General features: G+C 37.4%; 3 protein-coding genes across 6 annotated transcripts; all 3 read right to left on the reverse strand.

Moving 5' to 3' along the window:
• Positions 1-1,366: 1,366 nt before the first annotated feature.
• On the reverse strand, positions 1,367-3,009 carry LOC130715553 (uncharacterized). The gene is made up of 3 exons (XM_057565669.1): positions 2,854-3,009; positions 2,320-2,747; positions 1,367-2,104 (listed from the first exon to the last, which is right to left on the reverse strand). The coding sequence occupies exons 1-3, from the start codon at positions 2,927-2,929 to the stop codon at positions 1,601-1,603; spliced, it is 1,008 nt and encodes a 335-aa protein (XP_057421652.1). The 5' UTR covers positions 2,930-3,009; the 3' UTR covers positions 1,367-1,600.
• A 4,008-nt stretch (positions 3,010-7,017) lies between these two features.
• LOC130710784 (calcium-dependent protein kinase 28) lies at positions 7,018-15,643 on the reverse strand. Of its 4 annotated transcripts, none has more exons than XM_057560138.1 (12): positions 15,157-15,639; positions 11,135-11,265; positions 10,927-10,968; positions 10,628-10,739; positions 10,442-10,520; positions 10,105-10,274; positions 9,791-9,917; positions 8,583-8,698; positions 8,389-8,496; positions 8,204-8,266; positions 7,765-7,938; positions 7,018-7,565 (listed from the first exon to the last, which is right to left on the reverse strand). In XM_057560138.1, the coding sequence occupies exons 1-12, from the start codon at positions 15,445-15,447 to the stop codon at positions 7,407-7,409; spliced, it is 1,572 nt and encodes a 523-aa protein (XP_057416121.1). In that variant the 5' UTR covers positions 15,448-15,639; the 3' UTR covers positions 7,018-7,406. The 4 variants fall into 4 exon arrangements, with proteins under 4 accessions (XP_057416121.1, XP_057416123.1, XP_057416122.1 ...); XM_057560140.1 differs by having other exon boundaries at positions 15,162-15,302; XM_057560139.1 differs by lacking the exon at positions 8,204-8,266 and having other exon boundaries at positions 15,157-15,640.
• A 6,414-nt stretch (positions 15,644-22,057) lies between these two features.
• Positions 22,058-22,843, reverse strand: LOC130712412 (uncharacterized). The gene has a single exon (XM_057562247.1). It carries the CDS (start codon positions 22,841-22,843, stop codon positions 22,058-22,060), a length of 786 nt encoding a protein of 261 aa, XP_057418230.1.
• Positions 22,844-23,085: the final 242 nt, after the last annotated feature.

Raw genomic sequence — 23,085 nt, forward strand, 5'->3', positions numbered from 1 at the left:
TTTCAATATTAATTTTATTGTATTATGTTTAAAAAAAAATTAATTGTATTGAGTTTATATTAAAATTTAAATAAAAATTAGGTGGAAATAAAAATAAAAAACTATACCATTGGAGAAAAATGCACATTAGTTCCTTGCGTGTATCTTATATTTTATGTGGCATTTCCGACTAACAAAAATAATAATAAAGTACCAATTATTGAAGATGTGGTTTAGTTTTTGTAGTTATTTCATCGACTCTTTCCATAAGATAAAATACTCTCATTTCACACATCCTTTTTATTTATTTTTTTACTTTTTTATTAAAATAATGGAAAATATTTAGCTATTGCCTACTGGTTAGGGGTGTAATCGGACCGGATTGGTTCGAATTTAGGGTGATAAAATGTTCGAACCAATCAAACATGTACGGTTTGGGTTGTTTCGGATTTCATGATTTTTACTTCTAAATCCGAACCAAACCAACCCGATCTAAATTGGATTGGTTCGGTTCGGATGGTCGGATTTGGAATAAAAAAAATTTATTTATAAATATGCATGAAAATTATTCTAAAAATGTGAAAAAATATAAATAATATAGAAAATCCAACATTTTTAAAGAACGGAACATTCGATAATGATAATCCATATAATCTAAATAAAACTAATATCTCTAATACAAATATAAATATGTAATGTAATGGGTTGAAATTGTCTGAGTTTAATGTAAAACAATTCTTGGGTTTGTTCGAATTTATCAGTTTTTCAATCCCTAAATCCGATACCCGAACCGATGGTGATCGGATTTTGTAAAAAAATTCTGAACCGAACCAATAATCCAATCAAACCCACCATGTGTTCGGTTCAGATCGGTTTACCCCGCTTATTGTTTCTTTGCTCCTGTTTCATCGCTTCATAAATAGTGGATATTAGAAATGAATTTTTGTTTTATTGGGAAAATATCGTCAAGGATCGATTCCTGACGGGTGCAATATCTTTCCGATGTACAAAAAAAAATACTATTTTTCTCCTTTTCCTATTTTATGACAATTTTTCCTATAATATATAATTTAATTTTTTTAAATCATTTTGAAAATAAATACTATGATTCTTTCTATCATATGAAATACGATCCTTCCTTTTATGAACATGTCGAGCAAGTGTGGCCCAAATTTAATTACACCTCTCCCGGAAAGAGGAAATAGTTGTGATTATGATGCAATAAAGAGAAAGTGAAATTTTTTTTTATACATCGGAAAACGTGAAAATATGATTTGATGAAATGAGAAAAATAATAGAAAATTAGAAAAAGAAATAAAAGCAGTGTGGTCCATCATTTCAGCCATATAAGAAAGATGCATGCAGAATAGAATGATTTGGGCGATAATGGAGAAAGTTGCAATTGCTATTATTAAAGACCGAAGATATAGTAGTATCATCAGTTAATTGATGATGATCAAAGTAACAATTTTATGGAGCATTCAACCACACAAAGTGGTCCATCTTAGCTTCCATTTAAACAACTAAAAAAGAAACAAATTCAGAAATTGAAAAACAAAACAATGGCCAAAAAGTGGTGTCCAAAGAAGACAACCCCCCAAAACCAACAACACATGAAGAATCAAGCAGATTTTTCTTCCTCTTCAGAAAAGCGAAGGTGCTTTCCTTTTGGTGTTGGCAACCCCATCAAATGCAGGACATTATCTGAAGAATCAGATTCACTCATCACTACTTCAACCTCTTCCACAAGCTCCTCATCACTGTTGTAAACAAATCTTGTGTGCTTCCCACTGAACTTGGGAACAGCCCTTTCATTCACACTGATGTTGTTCAATCCTGCACACAGTTCATCAAGCACAGACCCATCTTCAGCTATTTCCTCATCCTCATATTCATCCTCATCATGAGTGCTTGCATTGACCTGCATTGACCAGATGGAATCACCATCATCTTCAGTGGAGCTCTGGAGCTTCTTGTCCTCACTACTAGTAGTGATAACTCCCTGATAAGTCACCTCAGAGGAGCATTCTGAAACATCAGATTTGTCTGAGAAATCAAGGAGAAGGGACCTTGTTATCAGTGTCTTTTCAGATTCAGGACTCTCTTCAAATACTTGATTCACCACCTGCCATAAAACAAACAGAAAATCAACTTCACCATCAAATGAAAAATTGGGCATTAACAAAAGTCATCACTCTCTCAATTCAAAACTCAATCCAAATTAACTTTTCTTGCATAAAAGGAGAAAATTATGATTCAATTTTAACTAGGGCTAAACCAAATTGAGGGTAAAATAAGAAAAATCATATGATTAAAATTTCAAGGAGGATTAAGATTAACCTGAGAAATCAACTGTTCTTGAATAACAGAAGAAGGTGACACAGAAGCCAAACCCATGGCAGTGTTGAAATCTGGGATTTGTGGAGTGTTTGCAGGAGTAGGGGCAAGAAGTGACATAGGAGAGTTAGCAAATTTCAGAAAGGGGCGAATCTCCACCGCGATTTTGGAAATCTCAGCTTCTTCCTCCACCTTCTGCAACAGCGTCTTCACCTGACCCCTCAGCAAGGCCTCACCGGAACCCGGTGTCATCTTCACCCGGCTTCCCCTCTGTTTCGCCGCACACGACGAAACTGGCGTCTCAAGATCACCATTGGCCAGCCCCACAATCGGCGAATCATTGGAAATGTCAATCAGCGCACCCCGATCCTGCTGCTGCCCGTTTCTTTGCTTCGATTTCGACATATTCTTCTCCGGTTCTTCAATCTTCCCTGAATGAAAACAAAACAAAAAGGACCATTATTATGAATACACGAAAATTTGAGAACCTAATTTGAATAATTGAATCTTGATAAGAGAAAGAAAAACATTGCTCACTTGAATTGGAAGCAGCAGCAATGGTTGTGGTTTGTGATCTTGTGACTCTTCTTGCGGTGGATGATGGAGTTTCCATTGGAACGAAAGGATTCAGAGTGAAATTTGATGCTATGATCTTGCAGTGTGAGAGAGATAACAGAAGATGCGAGTTTAGGGGAAAACTGTGGGTTTATATACAGAAGGAAAAATATGACCGTTGGCGCGTGGGAGATTATTTTACCTAAACAATGCATAACTAGCCGTTATTTTTGAATTATGGGTTTATTTATTTGGGTCCAGCCGAGGCCCATTAATGGCGAATGAATATGTGAGTAAGCTCAATTGATGATAATATATTGCTTTTTTGACCAAATAAATGAATAATATATTGCTTGAGATGTGGATTAATGTTTTGCTAAAAAAATGTGGATTTGTTTGACCAGAGCGGGCCAAATAGAATGCTAATAATGTCATTACTACAAAATCATTTTAATTGGTGATTACTATTCTCTCTTTATAAAAATAGGTTAAAAGAAAGATAATAGTGAGCCCATAGGTGATATTAAGATAGTGTCTCAAAAAAATGAATAGAACATAACGAAATAGAATGGAATATGATAATAATGTTATGTACGATAACAACATTATAAAGTTAATATATTAAACATAAAAAATAGATATGTAGAATATTTTTTCATTTTTATTATTTTATTCAAAGTAACATATATATATTAAAAAGTGTACTTTTACGTTAATTAATAATAAAATATTAACAATAAAGAAGGGTCGGAATTTTGAACGATGCCACCACCATCATCGTGCATATTTCTAGTTACGAAGAGAGCGTTAAGGCCTTCAAGGAGGTCTCTAGCAACAGTCGCCTCGCCGCTCTCCTCAATCTCTCTACCGGCGCCAGGATGAGGACCATGGAGAGCAATGTGTCTGCACCTAAAGAAGAAGGATTTTCCTATCATTGCAAACTACGTACTTTTTAAATTTTTGTCCCAAGATATTGCTGGTCACGTTTTATTTTTTATAGGTGAAATGCTCATTTTCTCTTTCACTCTATCCACCTTCAAATTTTATTTTATTTTATTTTTGAAAGGAAATTTGTTCAAATATTTTCTCTGAAAAACAAATTAATTGTTATGGATAATCCAAGTAACACACAACTAAGTGAGTGTCTTTTTGACCGCTTAGGACATCTAGAAATGAGAATCATCTCGTCAAATAGTCAGCCGAGCAAAACAGAGTCCTCACAACTAATAACATCAAGATTGCCTAAGCGTGGTCAATGACTTGGAAGTCAATAGTTAAGCACTTCAGTTGAATCTCATATCTCTCTCTCCCCCCCTAATCAGAAACTTGACTTGACCATCGAAAGTGTCTTTTGCAAATACATCGCTGTCGTAGTTATTACTCGCGCCACCGCACATTCAGCCTACATCCACCACACCACGATCAAATGTCCTTCCCTTTTAAGATTGGGTTTAGAACAGTTAACTGCTCAACAACTTTTTCAAAGGCCATTGTCATCCCACTTGCAACCATCATCTTCAACTTAATGATCTCGGTATTAGTATTATCAAGAAACACTTGAAGCGTCTCACTCTTCTTCTCATCTCGTGAAAGGATGAGAGCATTCTTTTTTCAGATCTTACCCAGGCAAGCTTTTTGAAGTTTGAATCATAATCTTTTTGGAGACGGATGAGTTGTTTGTCCTTCTCCTTCAAGAAGCCAACGACCGATGAAGCCTCAGTCTCAACCGTAAAATACTTAATCTCCAATCCCTTAATTTTTTTTCTTACGAGTCTCGACCTCAGTAGTAAGGACCCCTGCTTCCTTAACCTTCTCATCTCTTTTAAACTCGACATCCTCAATCTTAATGCTCAACATTTTGATGTTATTTGCTTAATGAGTTGTCTTCTTAGAGTTCTTAGTCATTTCCTGCTTATATTGAGGGAGCACTATAGTGTTGAAGAAGCAACAAATGCAGATAGTCCTTAGGCCTCAATGCTTTCTTAGCCACAAGATCAAGGACCTCTGAAACACCAACACTTTAGAGTTGGCTGAGGGTGAAGTTGTTGTTTAGAAACTTGCCCATGACCTGGAAGTTAATGGGCTCGTGACAAAATTAGAGTCCTATATCTTTAGGGACTCACTCACTTCCTTCCTCTATGCATCTTTTCAAGGTTCTTCTCCTGATAATTTTTCTTCTTGTGAGCCCTGGGCTTTTTGACAATTGTTTGCTCCAAGTTTATGCTCGTCCTCTTCTTGCTTGGACTAGGAAAGGGAGGTCTAGTTTGAAACCCTTGGTTAACAGGAGCAAGGGTAGAACCATCAGTTGTGGGAATGAGACCAATGTTAAACATGGCTTACATCCCATTTCCTTCTTGAATATTTCTGGGACACACTTAAGAGTGACATCTTGAATCTAGTCATTAGTTTGAGAGATGTCAAAATCCTTAAGAGCTTGGGTTACTATCACTATTAATTTTTTATGAAAAGAGGTGTACATACGAAATTTCAACATGAGAAAATATAAGAATTTTCACATGAGAGAATCATAATCCGATAGCATGAAGTGCATGGAGAAATCCATAAGAGATATATGAATCATTAAAAATATATGAGTTTATCTTTGCTATATTGAAGTCTAGCATTTCTCCACACCAGAATACGAGACAAATTTTAGCAGTGCCAAAAGAATTAACGAGCAACTTATTTTTACCCATATGAATACTCTTTATAGAATCTCTAATCAGTAATCACAAAGATCGGGTTATCGTCAATATTTATTTTCAAATTGGTGTAAGTATCATCCGGCGATGTTTCATATTTTAATTTTACACCCAAGAGTTTAATTAGAGGATTGGCCAAATTATTTTGTGACTTCACAAAATCGATGAATATTATTCTATTTTCCAAAAGTTGCGTAACCACGCTATAACTTAGATAAATATATCTATTTTAGTATTTAATCATTGAAAGTTTTGTTGGCTATTACCGATTAGTAATCACTATGCATTGACACAAGCGGTGCTGGTTTTATTCATAAAGGAATATATGTTAATAAGTTTTTTAACTACTCAACTTCACTACAAGACAACTCTAGAGCAATAAGCTTTGATTCCACAGTGGATCTTGCTTTTATAGATTGTTTGGTTGATCTCTAAGTTACCGCAAGTATGAATATATATAATCACTTGTGGATTTTTGTCACAAATCATAGATCGAGCTAGCATTATTGTATCCTTCTAACAAAACGGTTATCCACCTCTTAAATATTTCAATAATTTCATGAGCCTTGTAATGCATTCCAATCATCGAGGTTGAGATTTTGGGTATATCTGCTTTATCAACCTATGAGTTACGCTAGGTCGAGAAAAAATCATTCATTTCAACAAGCTCTTGGAGCATGTTTGTTTTTGCAGTGGTTTAGTTGAGTTATCATGCCACACAGGAATCTCGAATTCCTAAGCACTCTTTCCCAATAGAACTCTTGAGTTGGGTTGAACCGCCGAGCTTCACATTGAGGGAATGGTAACAAACACCTGGCTTTCACACTGAGGGAATGGAAACACAAACAGACACTTAATCATTTGGGCAAACTCATTTTGGCTATTAGTATCACCTCTATTTTTCTTTAGTATTGGAATCAAGAGGCGTCAAAATGTCTAAACTTTTTGAATAAGTTTTTCAACATTTGGGAGTTTCTATCACCCTTTCTTATGATTTCAACACCTAATATTACACTTGCTTCAGATACGTCTTTCATATCAAATTCAGATGAAAGAAAGTAATTACTATTATTTACAACATCGTAATAGGGACCAAAGATACGCATGTCATCTACATATAAACAACTGATAACACTATTTAATGATCTTGTATATACACATAAATCCACGCCATTAGAAGTAGAGTCATCAATAAGTAATACAGATCAAATTTCTCATGCCATTGAAGCACATACACCCCTACAATATGGAGTGTCCGGTGTCGGACACTAGTACATCACTAACATTTGTTGGACACTCGTACAACACATGTCAAACAGTTCTTCTAGGGCAGAATTAGGTCAAATCCAAATTCAAGAATTAGTATGTAGTAAGAAAAGCAGGCAGCAATTGCTTTCTGAAGGAAATAAAATAAGATAAAGGTGGGAAAATGGTAAGAATATAATTCAATCAACATATTTAATTTCATCTTTATTGACAGTTCTAAGAAGTTCATTATTATTACATGCATGGCACAACCAATAAAACGCCCATACTTAAAAGATATACACTGGAATGGACGTAATACCTGAAGCCATTCCATGCAGGGTCTTCTGAAACTCTACCAAACACCTCTTGATGCAGTCCCAAAGACGTGAACATATCCTTGTGCGGGTGAATCGTCGACTAAACACAGGAGTTTGAGTTTCTTACATTGCCAGAGCATTTGGTGAGTAAAATCTGCATAATAGATGATAATCTTATGGGCTTCAGCTTAATCACACAAGACATAACTTGGAGGAGTTCCAGCACTCTCACATCTTAACATATCTCAGTCTCTAAAACACCACTAAACTAGCTCCTCCGCTGATAGCCAGTTGGGGTTGTCACAGTTTGAGAACCCATGCTTGCAGTTCTTAGAAGTCTACGAAACTCCGATAGGCTGATTTTTCCATCTTTGTCGATGTCAGCTTCCTCAAGCAGAGGGTCAATCGATCCTCTCAAGCCAGTATGCTGAAAAGATAAACAGAATCTTAGTTGTAGGTTTGCAGCAGATATGTATGCCAATTTTTTTGAAACTTTTACAGTTCAAAATGAGAAGCAGATTTTCTAGCAAGGCACTAACATCCTTGCCACCTAAAATTGAATTGTTTTATTAAGGGTACACATTTTACATGAAAAATGTTTTGGGGGAAAAAGACATGAGACCAACCATTCGAAGTTCTTCTGGAGTAATATAGCCATCTTTATCCAAGTCAAATTTCTCAAAAGCAGCTTGTGACCGTAGCTGCCACTTATCAGAGTCATGCTCCTCCAATTGATGCACATGTAATGTAGCTGCAACAAACTCAGTGAAATCCACCAGCCCATCTGTGTTGCTGTCAATCTGCAAGCACAAAAGACTAAGTTATACTTATTTTCCAAAGCCAGAAGGCAATGTGCAGATGTTAGAGTGTTTAACGCAAACAGGACAAAACAACCATGATGTATAACGTTAACTAGGGGAGTTGGGGAAGCAACATATATTGTCATAGGTGTGGAAGTAATATCATTCATCACCAAAGAAACTTTCACAATTTAGAAAGAGAACAAGCGCTGATAAGTAGCAATAAAACTATGTATGATGCCTACAAAAATCAAAACATACTCACTGCTTGCAATATCTCTAGTACACGTGATTCTTTCAACTTCCAAGAAAGATCTTTAGCAAGAGCCTGCACAAAATCTTACCTTTTATACTTAAGTGGAGAAACTATATTTAAGGGAATCATTTATTCATGAAAGTGGCATATTTAGATTACAGTTAGCTACAATACCGGTAAATGAATACGCTTACCTGTCTCATCTCTTCCAGGCTAATCGAGCCATTTTTGTCCACATCTATTGCATCAAATTGATCTTTTAGATCAGCCAACTCTTCTTCATTAAGTATGCTAGCCAATGCCTGCAGGGTAATCAAATATCAACAAAGCTTAACATCAAACAAATCCTATGCCATCTGACATGCAAAGGCAACAATAAATGTCTCACCCTTAGTGCAAATTGTTTGAATCGACTATACGTCACAAACTGCCGCAGGTTGTTCAGGACAGATATATCAATAGGAATCTCCGATGCTTCTCCACCTTCTCTAACCCATGGATGTGCTGGAAATATCAGGATTAATGGAAACCGTTACACATTACTGAAAGCTTTTCTTACAAAATATTTTGTGAAGCAGAGGATAAGAATTACAGTTTCACTAAGCAAATTATATGAAAAGATAATGCTACTTGAACAACAAAAGATATGTTGCAGTTTGATTGCATTGCTGTGCATTAGAGTTAGGTGTGATTAGTGGCACAAAAATAGTTGAGATTTTGTGTAACGTGAAGTGTTCGTTTGTATAGCATTACCACTGTACAGAAACACCATTCACCATGTTTACTGAATCTGAACTGCCAATAAAATCCTATGAAATAGGGCACCAGTGATTCAGCAAGTCAAGCATGGCTGTTCTTACAGAAAGCAGTTAGAGGTTCTAAACTTCTAGCTATTATTAAGAATCTTTACAACTCTTACTACTTTTAAAATGATTAACAAAGCACACTTACCTCATTTTAGATATAATGTTAATTGAGAAGTAGTTTTCAAAGAGTAGTTTGGCCACCTTAGTTTTCAGAGCTGTCTGGTAACCTTTCTCTCAAAAATGGTTTATGTGCACTTAAATAGGCAATCGGAATGTTATTTACCTTTTGTCCTTTACTTACTTTTCCTCATCCCTCTCTCCTAATTTAATAAAGCAATACACTCTAGCACTCAAAATAAGTTTTAATTAAATAATACAGAAATCAAGCAGGAATCTAAAGAAAATAATTTAGCAATGATATAAAGACAAATCGATCGCTACGAAAAAACATAGTTACACTTTTTTTTTAAAAATTGTAGTAAGTATAAAATGAGGGTAATTAGGTGCGCATAAATATAATACTTGGTATCATTAAAACTTTATACATTTCCACTAAAGTAATTCAAAAGATCTATTAACGATAAATTTATAGTTTAAACTGAGAGTCTGAAACACATTTTGACTTTATTCAGTTCAACCCTACAAGTGTAAACAGAGCACACTCTACATATGATGCAGTGACAAAAACCTCTAGTGATTAAGACTTCTGCTGCTCTCATCAGACAGGGATCACTTAAATGCTCAACTAATAAACAACCTTCTCATTGTAAGAAAACAAAGGGATACATACATAGAGCTTGAGCAGCAGTTAATCTTGCCCTAGGATCCTTTATTAGCAATTTCTTGACAAAATCCTTTGCAGCATTACTTATAGTCGGCCACGGTTTCCGGCGGAAATCAGGCTTGTTACGTAAGACCTGCATATATCAGGTTATCAATTAAACATAACAACAAAAAAGTAAAGCAAATTCTGTTGTCAGAACTCAAAATCAGTACACAATGAAAGTAGATACCAGAACTTATTATGTCACTAAGAAACAAGAATAAATGAGGAATCCCACGTAAATTGGATAATCAGAAAATTACAATGATAACGTATTATACCTCCTTGAAGATACCATCCTCAGTCTTATCCCAAAATGGGCGTCTCCCACATAGCAAGATGTATGTAATAACACCGATACTCCACACATCAGATTGAGGGCCTGATTTCCGCTTTAATACTTCAGGTGCAACATAGTAAGCACTGCCAACAATATCATGGAACTTCTTTCCTGCAGTGTTTTTTCTTTTATTCAAATATAGAAAACTAGAATTCTCACACATAGATTGCAGCATGTCTGATACCTCAATCAATCAAAAAGGAGAACATTCCTGGTACAAAAGAGGGAAGGTGGAAAAACAAAGCAAATTGATCATGGAAATAAAGATATTTCCTTACCTGGCTTTATGAAATCTGACAAACCAAAATCTGTAGCCTTTAAAGGTGAATCTTCTCTGGTTGATTTGAAAAGAAAATTCTGCATGCAAAGAAAAATAAAATTGATTTATCAAACAGCATCTAGTACACTACCACATTTCCCATTTTACACAAATTTGCCAGATATATCAGTGAGCTTGACCATACCTCCGGTTTCATGTCTCGGTGCACTAAACCACGTAAATGGCACTCAGCTGCAACCTTGAGCATCTGCCTTACAACTACAGCTGCATCTTTTTCAGTGTAACGGCTGTTCTTCCTGCTCAAAGCAAAGAAAGATGAAGTAAGTTCTGGTACAAGAAAAAAGAACAGCCCCAAACACAAACCCACGAGTCGTTATTGAATATTGACCCTGGTTTCTGCAATTTTATAACACATTCTAAACTCTTAAGTGATAACTAACTGAAGAAAAATAGCAATCACATCCAAAATCAAGCAAAACTTACTTGGCCAATATCCGATCCAGCAGTTCTCCACCCTCGCATAACCTAAGAAAGTAAACATGAGCATACAAACAAACACATAGAGTGAGCAAGACACAATGATTCAATAGTTGAGCTCCCAATATATAAATCCAGAGCACACTTCAGCAAAGTAGTGCTCAAGACCAGAGGGGCATGGAAAACAGCACAATGAAAAAACAAACCAACTTACTCCATAACTATGTAAACGTATGAATCATCATCAAAAGCATTATAGAACTGAACCACATTCTCGTGACCGGCAACTGCTTTCAATATATTGACCTCTTGCTTAACATCCTCAACAGCAGCAGGGAGAACCATCTGCCAGTACATTCAAGGGATTGATTTAGGAACACATGATTACAGGCATGTGCAATACTTGCAGTAGCATGAAGCGAGAACCTCCGAATTATTACGCAACATGCACCATAGACCTCAAATTAGTTCTTAAACTAAAGATTCTCAAATTATTTAAATGGTTGTCATGTTAATCCCTGTTAGAAGTCCCACATTGGCTAGAGATATGACATAGATAGCCTTTATAAAGGGTAGGGCAACCCTCAACTCTTGAGCTAGCTTTTGTGGTTGAGTTAGGCCTCCCAAATTCTAATATGGCTTCAAGAGGCAACACTAATCCTAATCTGTGCTTTCCCGTTAGACCCACAGTCCATCGGTATAAAGTTCAAACACTCAAACACGACAATAAACTTGGTCTCACATTTCTATTTCTGAGAACTTCTCTCTCTCTCTCTCTCTCTCTCTCTCTCTCTCTCTCGTCAAAGTATTGATACCTTTATGGTATCAGAGCATCATGATCCAACACCAATGGCTGAACACAGCCTACAAGCTTCACTACCCAAACTTTCTCAAATCCAGTCAATCAAATTGGATGAGCACAATTTCTTTACTTGGAAATACCAAGCATTAACCACCACCCGAGGATTCAAGCTCCAGAAGTTCATAAAAAATTTAGATGGAAAGCCAGAGAAGTATCACAACAATGAAGATGAGGCAATGGATTGGTGAACTGAAGAATACACCAATTGGGAATAACAAGATCAACTACTTGCATCATGGCTGTTGGCATCAATGTCTGAAAATTCCACAATAAGAGCGGTAAGTTGTGAACTTGTGACCTCTCATTTGAAATTTGGAAGAAACTTGATTTGTTAATCAAACAAGAGCAAAATTGAACAATTGAAGATTCAACTAAAGAACATCAAGAAGATAGGCTCAGCCAATGATTACATGCTTACAATCAAGAAGACAGTTGACATGATTACATGCCCAACGAAGGTGACTCGGTTGTTAATTCAGCATTATCAAGAATCGATCCTTATACAGTAGCAGAGATCGAAGCACTATGTCACAGGAAGAAAGACTCGAGAAACATCACAAAGAGGAAAATTCATTTCCAATGCAAGGCCTCCAAGCAAACTTAATACAGCCGCAATCTGGATATTGAGTTAGAGGAAGAAATATGAATAGATTGTTTGTTTTCACTCCTCAAAAGGCTGCGGCTATAGTAGAGGAGGAAGAAGACAAAGTCATGATAAGCCACAATGCGAGGTCTTTGGCAAGCATAAACATACTAAACTCAACTGTTCACACAGATTTAACCCAAATTATCAAGCACAAGTTGATCTTCATCTGTAAATCAGAACTTCTGTCAAAGCAATCACTCTTCAGCCTTCAATAGTGAGATTGATGACGATGACAAAACTCCATCAATCAATACAGGCATGATAGCAGTACCAGAAACTAGCTCAATTAATTATTATATCCCTGCATGGTACCCGGATTCAGGTCCAACCAATTATGTCACACCAGACTCATTGAATCTGATGCGGAAATCAGCCTACAAGGGTGATACTAGAGTCAAAGTGGCCAATGGAGCAGCCTCTTGATTCTCAAAAACACTTAGACTACTGTTTGTGCACAATCATCTTCATGTTCCAGAAATTTCTAAAATTCTTTTAAAAGTCATTCTAAAAGTCTTCATGCCAAATGTACACAGGTGCTTCAAACATGTACCCTGAATGCCACTTGGCATGCCAGACTAGGTCATGCTTGTTCAAAGACATTTGAACTTGTACTGGAAAAATGTAACATTCCAGCTTCTATGAATAAAACTAATTTGATTCGTGAGTATTGTTGTCTAGCTATATCCCACAAGGCCACAAGCTACCTTTTTATGATTGAAATACAAGGTATGACAAACCAGTGCAATTAATTTATTTGGATATATGGGGTCTTGCCTCAATAGCAACCTCTAATGGGTGCAAGTACTATATTCACTTTGTTGATGCCTACTCTAAATACACCTGGATTCACTTGCTGCAAAACAAGTCTAAGCCTTTCCTACTTTTCTTAAATTCAAATACATGATAGAAAAGCAGCTAGGCAGATCAATCAAAATGTTTTAATCTGATGAGGCCAAGAGTATGCCCCTTTCACCAAATTTCTCAACAGTGAAGGAATTATTTATAGACATAGTTGCCCCTATACTCATGAACAATAAGGCACAGCTGAAAAAAAAAAACATAGACATGTGACTGAATAGGGCTTGCTCTCCTAGATAATGCATCTTATGTCATTCTCCTTTTCGGGGTATGCCTTCCAAACAGTAGTATACATTAAAACAGATTACCTACTCCCAATCTTGGCAATCAAACACCAACTGAGCTACTGTCTTAGAAATCAACTTCCTATTTCAGTTCACACTTAGAACCTTTGGACGTGTGTGTTATCCATGTCTAAGGCCTCATTATAAAGACAAACTCTAATTTTAATCCAGTAAGTGGACCTTCCTAGGATATGGTCAATGTCGTCAAGGATACCTTAATCCGACACGTAGCCAAAGGCGTCAACCAACAAGAGGGCTTTGAACTATGAAAACTTTAGCCCGGTAATCAAGCCTGCCACCGTTAGAAATTATCCTCACTCTAGCTATTACAAGAGGCTGGCCTATCAGGCAGATAGATATTACCAACTCATTTTTTAATGGGGACCTGATGGAGGACTTCTATATAGTTTAGCACAAAAGCTATACTCAAGGTGGCAAAGATTTAGCATGCAATCTGCACAAAGCCTTTTAGTGCCGAAAAGAGGCCACGCGGGAATGGTATTGCATTATGCAAAGCTTCACCGATCTCTACTTCAGATGGGATTCACTATCGCCAAATCACACGCATCCCTGTTTGTTCTCTCAACTACCACTTCCATTGTTTTGGCACTAGACCATGTTGATGATATATTCATCGCAACACCTCAGCAAGCTGGCGCAACGGTAAAAAGTTGTCGCCGTATGACTCGGGTTACAAGTTCAAGTCCTAAAAACACTCTATTGAGTAACAATGAAGGTAAGGTAAGGCTCAGTACAATAGACCAAGTGTTCGGACCCTTCAGGACCCGGGGCATTGCTGGAGCTTTCGTGCGCCAGGCTGCCTCTTTTTTTTAACTCCTCAGAAGCCATTGATTCCTTCATCCACTCACTGGATGCAAAATTCCCTCTGAAAGACCTAGGCAGCTAGGCTCCTTAATTATTCAAGCGCATCATTGTGTGAAGGCAGAATAATTCTATCTCGAACTAAGTACATCAATGATCTTCTTAAAAAAGCAGACACGACCTCAGCTAAACCGATGACCACACCTATATAGCAGTCAATCCAAAACTCACAGCTCCAGACAATGATGTCTTTCCAAACCCAAGCCTGATATGAAAAGCCCAGCTCCTAGCCCCACTTACCATCTACTGTGACAATCTAAGTACAATTACACTCAATACCAATTCCATCTTACACTCTCGGACCAAGCACTTGGAGCTCATCCTACCCTTTGATCGCGATTAAGTGCAATAACACCTTCGAGTCCATCACATTCTCAGCTCAGCACTCTCAAGAAGCCTTTCACCAGTGCTCTGTGAAACTCAGGGTCCAGCCTCCTTTACCCTAACTTCGCGGGGATGTAACGATACCAAGAATTATACAAGTTAGTTAAAACGGTTAATTAATCCTACTGTGTTGATTTCTGTTAGCTTCAGTTATGATTAGTTACATTTCTATATATGCAAAGTTCAAACACTCAAACAACACAGTAAACTTAGCCTAACATTTCCATGTTTCTGATACCTTAAATCCCAAACCAATGACCAAATAAGAAACACAAAACAAAACAAAACAATGAGAGCTTGAAGGAAGAAACGAAAATGACCTTACTCTTCTCGAGTCTCTTAACCGCAACACGATCCCCACTGGCTTTGTCTACTCCGACATAGGTATAACCGAATTGACCGTGTCCCAACAACTTCCCAAGCGAGTAACGCTCATCGAAGTCCTTGTCGTAACCGAAATCGGCGCGCATCCCGGACGGCACGTGCCTGGAGCCAGCCACGTGCCGCTGGGCTCGCTGCCGTTGATGTCTGTTGGGCGGCGGTTGTTTCTTCTGCGCCGCCGTTGACTGCTGCGGCTTAGTGGCGGTGTTGGTGGAAAAGCAGGAGCCCATGGTTTATGAGGAATGAAAATGGTTAAAGCAATAGAGAGAGTTAGAGTTGGGTTGTAATATATAGTGGTAGTTGTCATTCATGTGCAAGGAGAGTGAGAGGTGATTTGAGGGTGAGACAGGTTGGAGCAGGTAAGGAAGAGGAAAGGAAGTTAGGAAGAGGAAGGAGGGAAGAAAAAGAGATGGTCAAAACTCAGTCAAAAGAGAGACTTTTGATTTGAATGACAAGAAAAACTCTACCCCTATATGCAAATTAAATAAGTTTTAGTTATTTAAATATTTTATAACAATTCTTATAGGCCATTCTTACGTGTTGAACTTTTGATTTTAACATCTACTTTAAAACAACAAAAAATTGAAGCTAATATGAAGGGATTTTGTTACTCTCTTTTCAAGTGGTCGACAAGTCCGGTGACGTGCGTGTGCTCTGTGTAATTGGTTTGTTTTTATTGGGGTTGGGCATGAGTTTTGTGGGTTGTTTTGTGTAGGTTGGGATGTTTTGTTTGTCCTGGTTTTCATGCTCTTGGTATGCTCTAGTTGTCCATGCGTTTGGTATGCTGGTCTTCTAGAGTGCTTTAGTTTTTTGTTGTTCTTTTTCTCTTCTTTTGTATTTGGGTTTAGCACCCCTTGTGCTAAGTGTGAATACAATATTTGGCTTATTTAAAAAAAAAAAACATCACTAAGTATACAGCAATCGCTATGCAAACATTGGCTTGCAAAGAGGGGTGCTCAATTAAATGTTATTGGGTTTTGCGTTCTTATGAGTCTTCCTTCCGAATTAGAGACCATTATTTTTAGGGACTCAATATTAGTAACCTAGGTGTTTGTTTAGTTTTTGTCAATTTTTTGATGACCCAAAAAAAAATCAATTAATCAACATACAAATTCATATATATTTATTGAAGAATTAGCTTCTATTTTTGTAAGAATTTGTTACTCATATTATAATATTGTTCTTCAAAAAGCTAAAAGAATATATGAATGAAAAATATAAAAAATAAAACTTAAGTAAAACAAAACTTACAAAAAAATGAAAATTGTAAGCTTATAAATTAGCATGAAATGAATACTTCTAATGGAAAATTGTACATGGGTCTCTTGTCACAAGCATGGAAATCATGATTTATGGTCTTTCATTACCAATCCCAATCCTTGGAGCATATATCCTTTGTTATGGGTGTTGAGATATTGCCAGTAGCACACTAGGTGACTAGGGTATGAAACATGATTTGAATTGAAGTGTTGTATATAATGTTTTTTCATGTAGGAAATAAGGCAGTATTTGCTTCTTATAAAGGAATTCATGGTCGGGAATCTCTTTTACTTTTTCACATTTTTAGGTACCTGAAGTTGGGGATTCATAATTGTTTGTATATGGAGGTTCATCGAGTCCAAGTACTTCATCTGTGAGGGCTATTTTAAGACTTGATTCGTCTTCCTCGAGACTCGAGGCTTTGGAGACTTTTGTGCATACATGAAAGTTAATCTGCATTAAGGCATATAATGACACTGACCAATTGTCTAAAATATATGTAAACTTCTGCTACGCTCTTAAAACTTAAGAAATATTGATTGGCCAACAATGTATGTGAATGTCAGTTACATCACAAAGGAAGGGACGAGCGACCACAACAATAATCAAAGAATTTTGCAAGGGAATGATTGTGAACTCATTTATCATGTAGTTACAATTACAACCTTGTATTATAAAGTAGGAACAAGAGGATAACTTGGGAATTCATTTTTTTAACCTAGCTAGGTCTCCTAGGTTCATTGTATTAACATTAGTGTCAACTATAGGCCTCGAATAAAATGTTTCCCAAGCCTTACAAGAGTAGTTTGATTGAAGGAGAATAGGGATAAGACAATGGTCATGAAATGAAGCTGAAGGATCATGCATGAATATAAGAGGAACATGTTTTTGAGGCAGCAAACCTAGTCTGAATCATGGGGTAGAATAATTGAACAGTGCAAAACTTTGTGGCTAGTATAGTGATTTGTGTCATTAGAACCCTCTACTACAACGTCGGGTTACTAATATGGCTCGAGATTGATGGGAAAAAAAAAGGTACCCCCGACCGACTAAAGTGGGGGATTGTGAAATCTAAAGGATTTTGGTAAAAATAATCAATTACATGTAAGCATGTGACTCACATATTGATTTCTAGTCAATTTTTCTCAACCAACATGAAAATGATTTTCATATGCAAGAAAAAAATAGGTTTTCTAATAAGATAAAAGACTAAAACAAGTTAAGAAAACTTGATATTAATGTCAAAAGCCTCGACCTGGATAGAGAAAAATGGCAATCAATTACTATAATCAATTATTCAAAGAGGGAAAATGATCATGTTGATGAAAACTGTGTTAAAAAGTGTAGACAATACAAAAAAATTTAAACCTCTCGAAGAGGTTCAGGTACCGGTCATTATTGATATAAAGAGATCTCAATCGAGTTATGTTTCTATAAGTTAAAAACATGGAACCAAGAACATGAAAAAATTTCAACATAATAAAGCAGCGCTCAATTTTATAAATATGTGTGAGAATCTTGAACCCAAAATAATGGGTGTGATTGACAAAAACAGAAAGAAGCAATTCATTTGCCAACTATAATGGTTTTTGGACTTGAAGTCACCCTAAAGGTGTAAATCCAATAAAGCATATATATATATATATATATATATATATATATATATATATATACACACATGTGAGTATTTGTATTTAAGTGACATGAGAAACATTAACATTCACAAGGCACGTCAATAAAGTTTTTGACTGATATCTATGGGATTCAATTCGTGTTTAATAATTGTGGTTTTTCCTCTGGACAAGTGTCAGTAACAACTATATATAAAGATAATACTTCATGCATTGCTTAAATACAAGAAGGATACATCACGGGATATAGGACAAAACACATTTTACCAAAATTATTCTTCACTCACGATCTACAAAAGAATGGTGATGAAGGCTCTTTCAACTGCAAAATTTGAAAGACTTGTACGAGATATCGAAGTTCAACCGGTCAAAGATTTAAACTAAATTGCATTGTACTCTTTTTTCTTTAACCATTTTTCTCATTGAGTTTTTCTTGGTAAAGTTTTTTTACGAGACAATGCTCAAATACATATTTTGTAGGCTTAATTGCACTTTTTGTCCCCCACTTTATCCAATCGTGCGATTTTGGTCCTTGACAAAAATCATTAGCATTTTTCATCCTCCACATTAACTATCATTTGCACTTTTAGTTTTCCGTCCATTTCCATCCAAAATTTGACGGAATATTCGGTGAAAATTTAATTAAAAAATAAAAAAAAAAATTGGTTCCAGAAACATTCATACCTTCGTATGAAAAACAGAGAAATTTATCATCTTCATCCCATTTTTCCAAAAATCCAAAAACATATATATGAATATTCATCTTCTTCATCACCATGTCATCATGTTAAATATATTCGATCTTCCAAACTTCTTCAACTTCATAAATCTTCATCTCCATTTTAATTTAAAAACTCCAACAACAAACACGGTATATTAAATTAAAAATCTGAGAAGCTCAATAACATAATGAAATTAGAAACAGAGAAGCAATGTTTTTATGACAGAGATCTATTAGTTTGATATACTTGTCTTGGCTATAAAGTGAAACCGATTCTTTTTTTTTTTTGACATTCCAACATATAACTTTGCATTAATTAGGAAGGGACATAATATCCTTGAGCACATAATGCTGAATACAGAAGGGAGTAGTGCCCAGCCAAATTCTATTAACATTTTGCAATGAGAACTGGGACAACTCATGAGCCACACAGTTTGCATTTCTACCTACATGAACAATAGAAAACGACATAAATCTTGACTTCAAACTATCTATACTATTTAGTACTAAACCAAGATAAGAAGCATGCTGTTTTCTCCTCAAAATTGCATCCACCATTCCTTTGCAATCAGACTCTAGTGCTATTGCAGAAAACCCACGTTCAAGAGCAAATGACATCCCAAATTGAATTGCACACACCTCCGCATACTCTGGTCCCAACTCCACATGCATGGCCTTGGTAGCAGCTGCCACCACATTCCCAAACGAGTTACGAACCACCACAGCTAGCCCCCAACGTGAACCAGAACCAGAGGCGTCAACATTCACTTTTAGAACACCACTTTCCGGAGCACGCCATAGCTGACCAGACCTTTGATTAGCATTCGCAGCATCAACCCGAACCTGTTTCTGAGTTCCCTGAAATTCTGTTAGAGTTTCCATAGCATGCGACACCACCATTCGCTCTGAAGTATCCTTCCCTTCAAAACAGAGCAGGTTCCGTGCTTTCCATATATGATAACAGACTGTGGCAAAGATCTCCCCTACTTCCTGTGGAGCAGAAATTATCACTTCATGACACCAAGCATTGAAAGATTGGTCCACTACATTTGGCCACGAAAAACCCAGGGGCGATGCAAACCATACTCTCCTGGACCAAGGGCAATCCCTCAAAGCATGCTCTACTGTCTCTGTCGCATTATCACACCTGGGGCAAAACATTGGACACCTAACCCCCTTATTCCAAAGTTTCTGGCGGGTTGGGATAACTCCTTTTAAAGCCCTCCACAGAAAATGAGCAAACCGAGGCAACACTTGCATTTTCCATAATTTCTTCCATACAGGGTCAGAAGTCGCTACTGATGGAGATGTATTTTCCTGCTCCTTCCAAGTACGAATGCAGTGGTATGCTGACTTCACAGTGAAGAAGCCCGTCGGTGAGTCTGCCCACACTAGCTGATCATCATGCTCCATAGACGATAAGGGGATCTGCTCAATCTGCAAGGCCTCAAAGGGTAAGAACAGCTGCTGCAATATGTCACGTTTCCATAAACCAGATGAGAAATCAATCAACTCAAAGACATGAGAAACGTCGCAGCCCATTGGCTTTGGTGACCACATTTTAAAGCCTTGTTGGTTTGGTAACCAGTTATCTTCCCAAATGCGCACCCCCATTCCACTACCAATCCTCCAAAACGAGCCTTTTCTTACAACCCAGGCCGCTTGTTGTATGCTGCGCCAAGTATAGCTAGACAATGAACCCACAGGAGCATCAAAGAAGGTAGACCGCGGGAAATACCTGGCTTTCAAGACTCGGGCCACCAGAGATTCCTTATGTTTCAGTAAACGCCATCCTTGTTTAGCCAACAGTGCATCATTGAAAGCTTTGAAATTACGGAACCCCATTCCTCCATCCTGCTTGGATTGGCATAAAGAATTCCAATTAATCCAATGGATCTTCTTCTCTCCTTGTTTGCTCCCCCACCAAAACCTGCTTATCATACTTTCTATATGATGACATAAACCTAATGGTAGTGCAAAGCAACTCATGATATATGTAGGAATGGCTTGGGCAACTGACTTAATCAGAATCTCCCTACCTGATAGTGAAAGCGCCTTCTCCTTCCATCCTTTCAGCTTTTTCCAAACTCTCTCCTGAACAAAATTAAAAACCTGGGTCTTTGATCTTCCAACATAAGCAGGTAAACCAAGATACTTAGACTGAACCTCGACTGCCTTAACTTGCAATCTATCCTGAATGGCATGTTTACTCTCTTCTGGAACATTTCGGCTATAAGAGATTTCAGACTTATCCAAATTCACCAGTTGACCTGAAATTTGTTGGTAGTCATGCAGAACCTGGTTTACAACATCCACTTCATCTTCCGTTGCCCGGAAAAATAAAATACTATCATCAGCAAAGAATAAATGTGAGATTTCTGGGGCTTGATTTGTTATACGGATACCATGAATTGTTTGATTTTCCTGAGCCCTCAAGAGTAATCCAGAAAGAACTTCAGCACATAAAATGAAAAGGTAAGGAGATAAAGGATCACCCTGACGCAAGCCTCTAGATGATCTGAAAATAGCACCCGGTTTCCCATTCAATAGAACATAAAAACTAGCTGTAGAGACACAACTCATGATCAACCCAGTCATCCTTGGAGGAAAACCCATGGAAGTAAGCACCAATCTAAGAAAATCCCACTCTATTCTGTCATACGCCTTTGCCATATCAAGCTTTAGCCCCACATACCCATCCTTTCCTGTTGTACGCTTGCGCATATAATGAAAAGATTCAAAAGCGATCAAAGCATTGTCAGTTATCAATCTACCTGGAACAAAAGCACTTTGGAAAGGTCCTACCACCGATGGAAGCATACATTTCATTCGGTTAGCCACTGTCTTCGTAATCAACTTGAAAATCACATTACAAAGGGAGATTGGCCGAAAATCCTTGGTATGTTTAGGCTTCTTTACCTTCGGGATAAGACATAGAAATGTGTGATTTAATCTCTCCGGGCTGGCTCCCCCATTAAGCACTTCCAACACCACACTAGTGATCTCCTCCCCAATGATTGGCCAAAATTTCTGGTAAAATAAGGCTGGAAGTCCATCTGGTCCCGGTGCCGCTGTTGGTTTCATTTGTTGCAAAGCCTCATATACCTCTGTATGTGTGTAATCACCATCCAGCACCCCATACATAGCTTCTGATACCCTACCACGTACCACCTCACACACCCCTTCTGTCATCTGAGGATTGCTAGTGGAAAATAAGTTCTGAAAAAATTATGTCATAACTAGAGCTATCTCTTCTTCCTTTTCATAGCAAATACCAGCATCATCCTGAATTGAATCTACCCAATTCCGTTCCTTCCGCTGTGTGGCTTTTTGGTGGAAAAATTTGGAATTTTTATCTCCATGTTGTAGCCACATTGCTCTCGACCTTTGAGACCACCAAATCTCCTCACTCTCTAATAAATCATCCAAATGATCCTCCAAATTTTTAATAGTTGCCAGCACACCTTCCTCATGGATTCTTTCTTGTAACTCATTCAGCTCCTCCTTTGTGGCTTTTATTTCCGCTGGAACATTTCCAAATCGGTGCTTTGCCCAACGCTTTAATCCCACCAAACAAGAAGTTGCTCTCGTGTAGGGGTCAGCACCCCCTTCATTCCATATCCCAGCAAGCACATCTGGGCATTCCTTATCCCTAAGCCAGCATTCCTCAAACCTGATAACACGACCATTCCCACCCCTTACACGCTGCCGGGGTTTCGTATCAATTAGAATAGGAAGATGGTCCGAAGCAAAGTGGGAGAGATGGACATTCTTTGCATGCGGAAAAATATCAAGCCAAGTAGGAGACACAAGGCCTCTATCCAGTCTTGCCATGATTAAATCAGCACCATCTTGATTATTCCTCCATGTATATTTATTTCCTTCAAATCCCATATCACTCAAATTGCTCCTGTGAAGGGCCTCTTGAAACAACGCTATGAAGTTTAAGTTTGGCAAAGCACCTCCATACTTCTCCTCCTCCCGTAGGATTAAGTTGAAGTCACCAAATACCATCCAAGCTGGTTGAGGATGAAGTCCAGCTAAGGTATTGATTAATTCTCAAGTGAGGTGCTTCCTATGCTGCTCAGGGAATCCATATATACCAGTAGCACGGTAAGACAAGGATCCACCCTCCATAGAGACAAGACAATCTATGTGATTAGAAGAAGTAGATAACAAAGTAACATCCACCTCATTTTTCCATAACAAAGCCAAACCACCAGCCCTCCTGTTCCCATTACCTGCACAACTAACAG

Source organism: Lotus japonicus, chromosome 4, assembly GCF_012489685.1.
Source record: "Lotus japonicus ecotype B-129 chromosome 4, LjGifu_v1.2".
Classification (NCBI taxonomy): Eukaryota; Viridiplantae; Streptophyta; class Magnoliopsida; order Fabales; family Fabaceae; genus Lotus; species Lotus japonicus.

Excerpts from the sequence above, each read along its gene's own strand:
- LOC130715553 (XM_057565669.1), bottom strand. The coding sequence starts at position 2,929 with ATGGAAACTCCATCATCCACCGCAAGAAGAGTCACAAGATCACAAACC. Across the intron at positions 2,748-2,853 it reads TGCTGCTGCTTCCAATTCAA|GGAAGATTGAAGAACCGGAG; the intron begins GTGAGCAATGTT and ends GTTTTCATTCAG. Across the intron at positions 2,105-2,319 it reads AAGAACAGTTGATTTCTCAG|GTGGTGAATCAAGTATTTGA; the intron begins GTTAATCTTAAT and ends GTTTTATGGCAG.
- LOC130710784 (XM_057560138.1), bottom strand. The coding sequence starts at position 15,447 with ATGGGCTCCTGCTTTTCCACCAACACCGCCACTAAGCCGCAGCAGTCA. Across the intron at positions 10,740-10,926 it reads CTGGATCGGATATTGGCCAA|GAAGAACAGCCGTTACACTG; the intron begins GTAAGTTTTGCT and ends TGCTTTGAGCAG. Across the intron at positions 7,939-8,203 it reads TACTAGAGATATTGCAAGCA|ATTGACAGCAACACAGATGG; the intron begins GTGAGTATGTTT and ends TTGTGCTTGCAG.
- LOC130712412 (XM_057562247.1), bottom strand. The coding sequence starts at position 22,843 with ATGGTATTTGGTGACTTCAACTTAATCCTACGGGAGGAGGAGAAGTAT.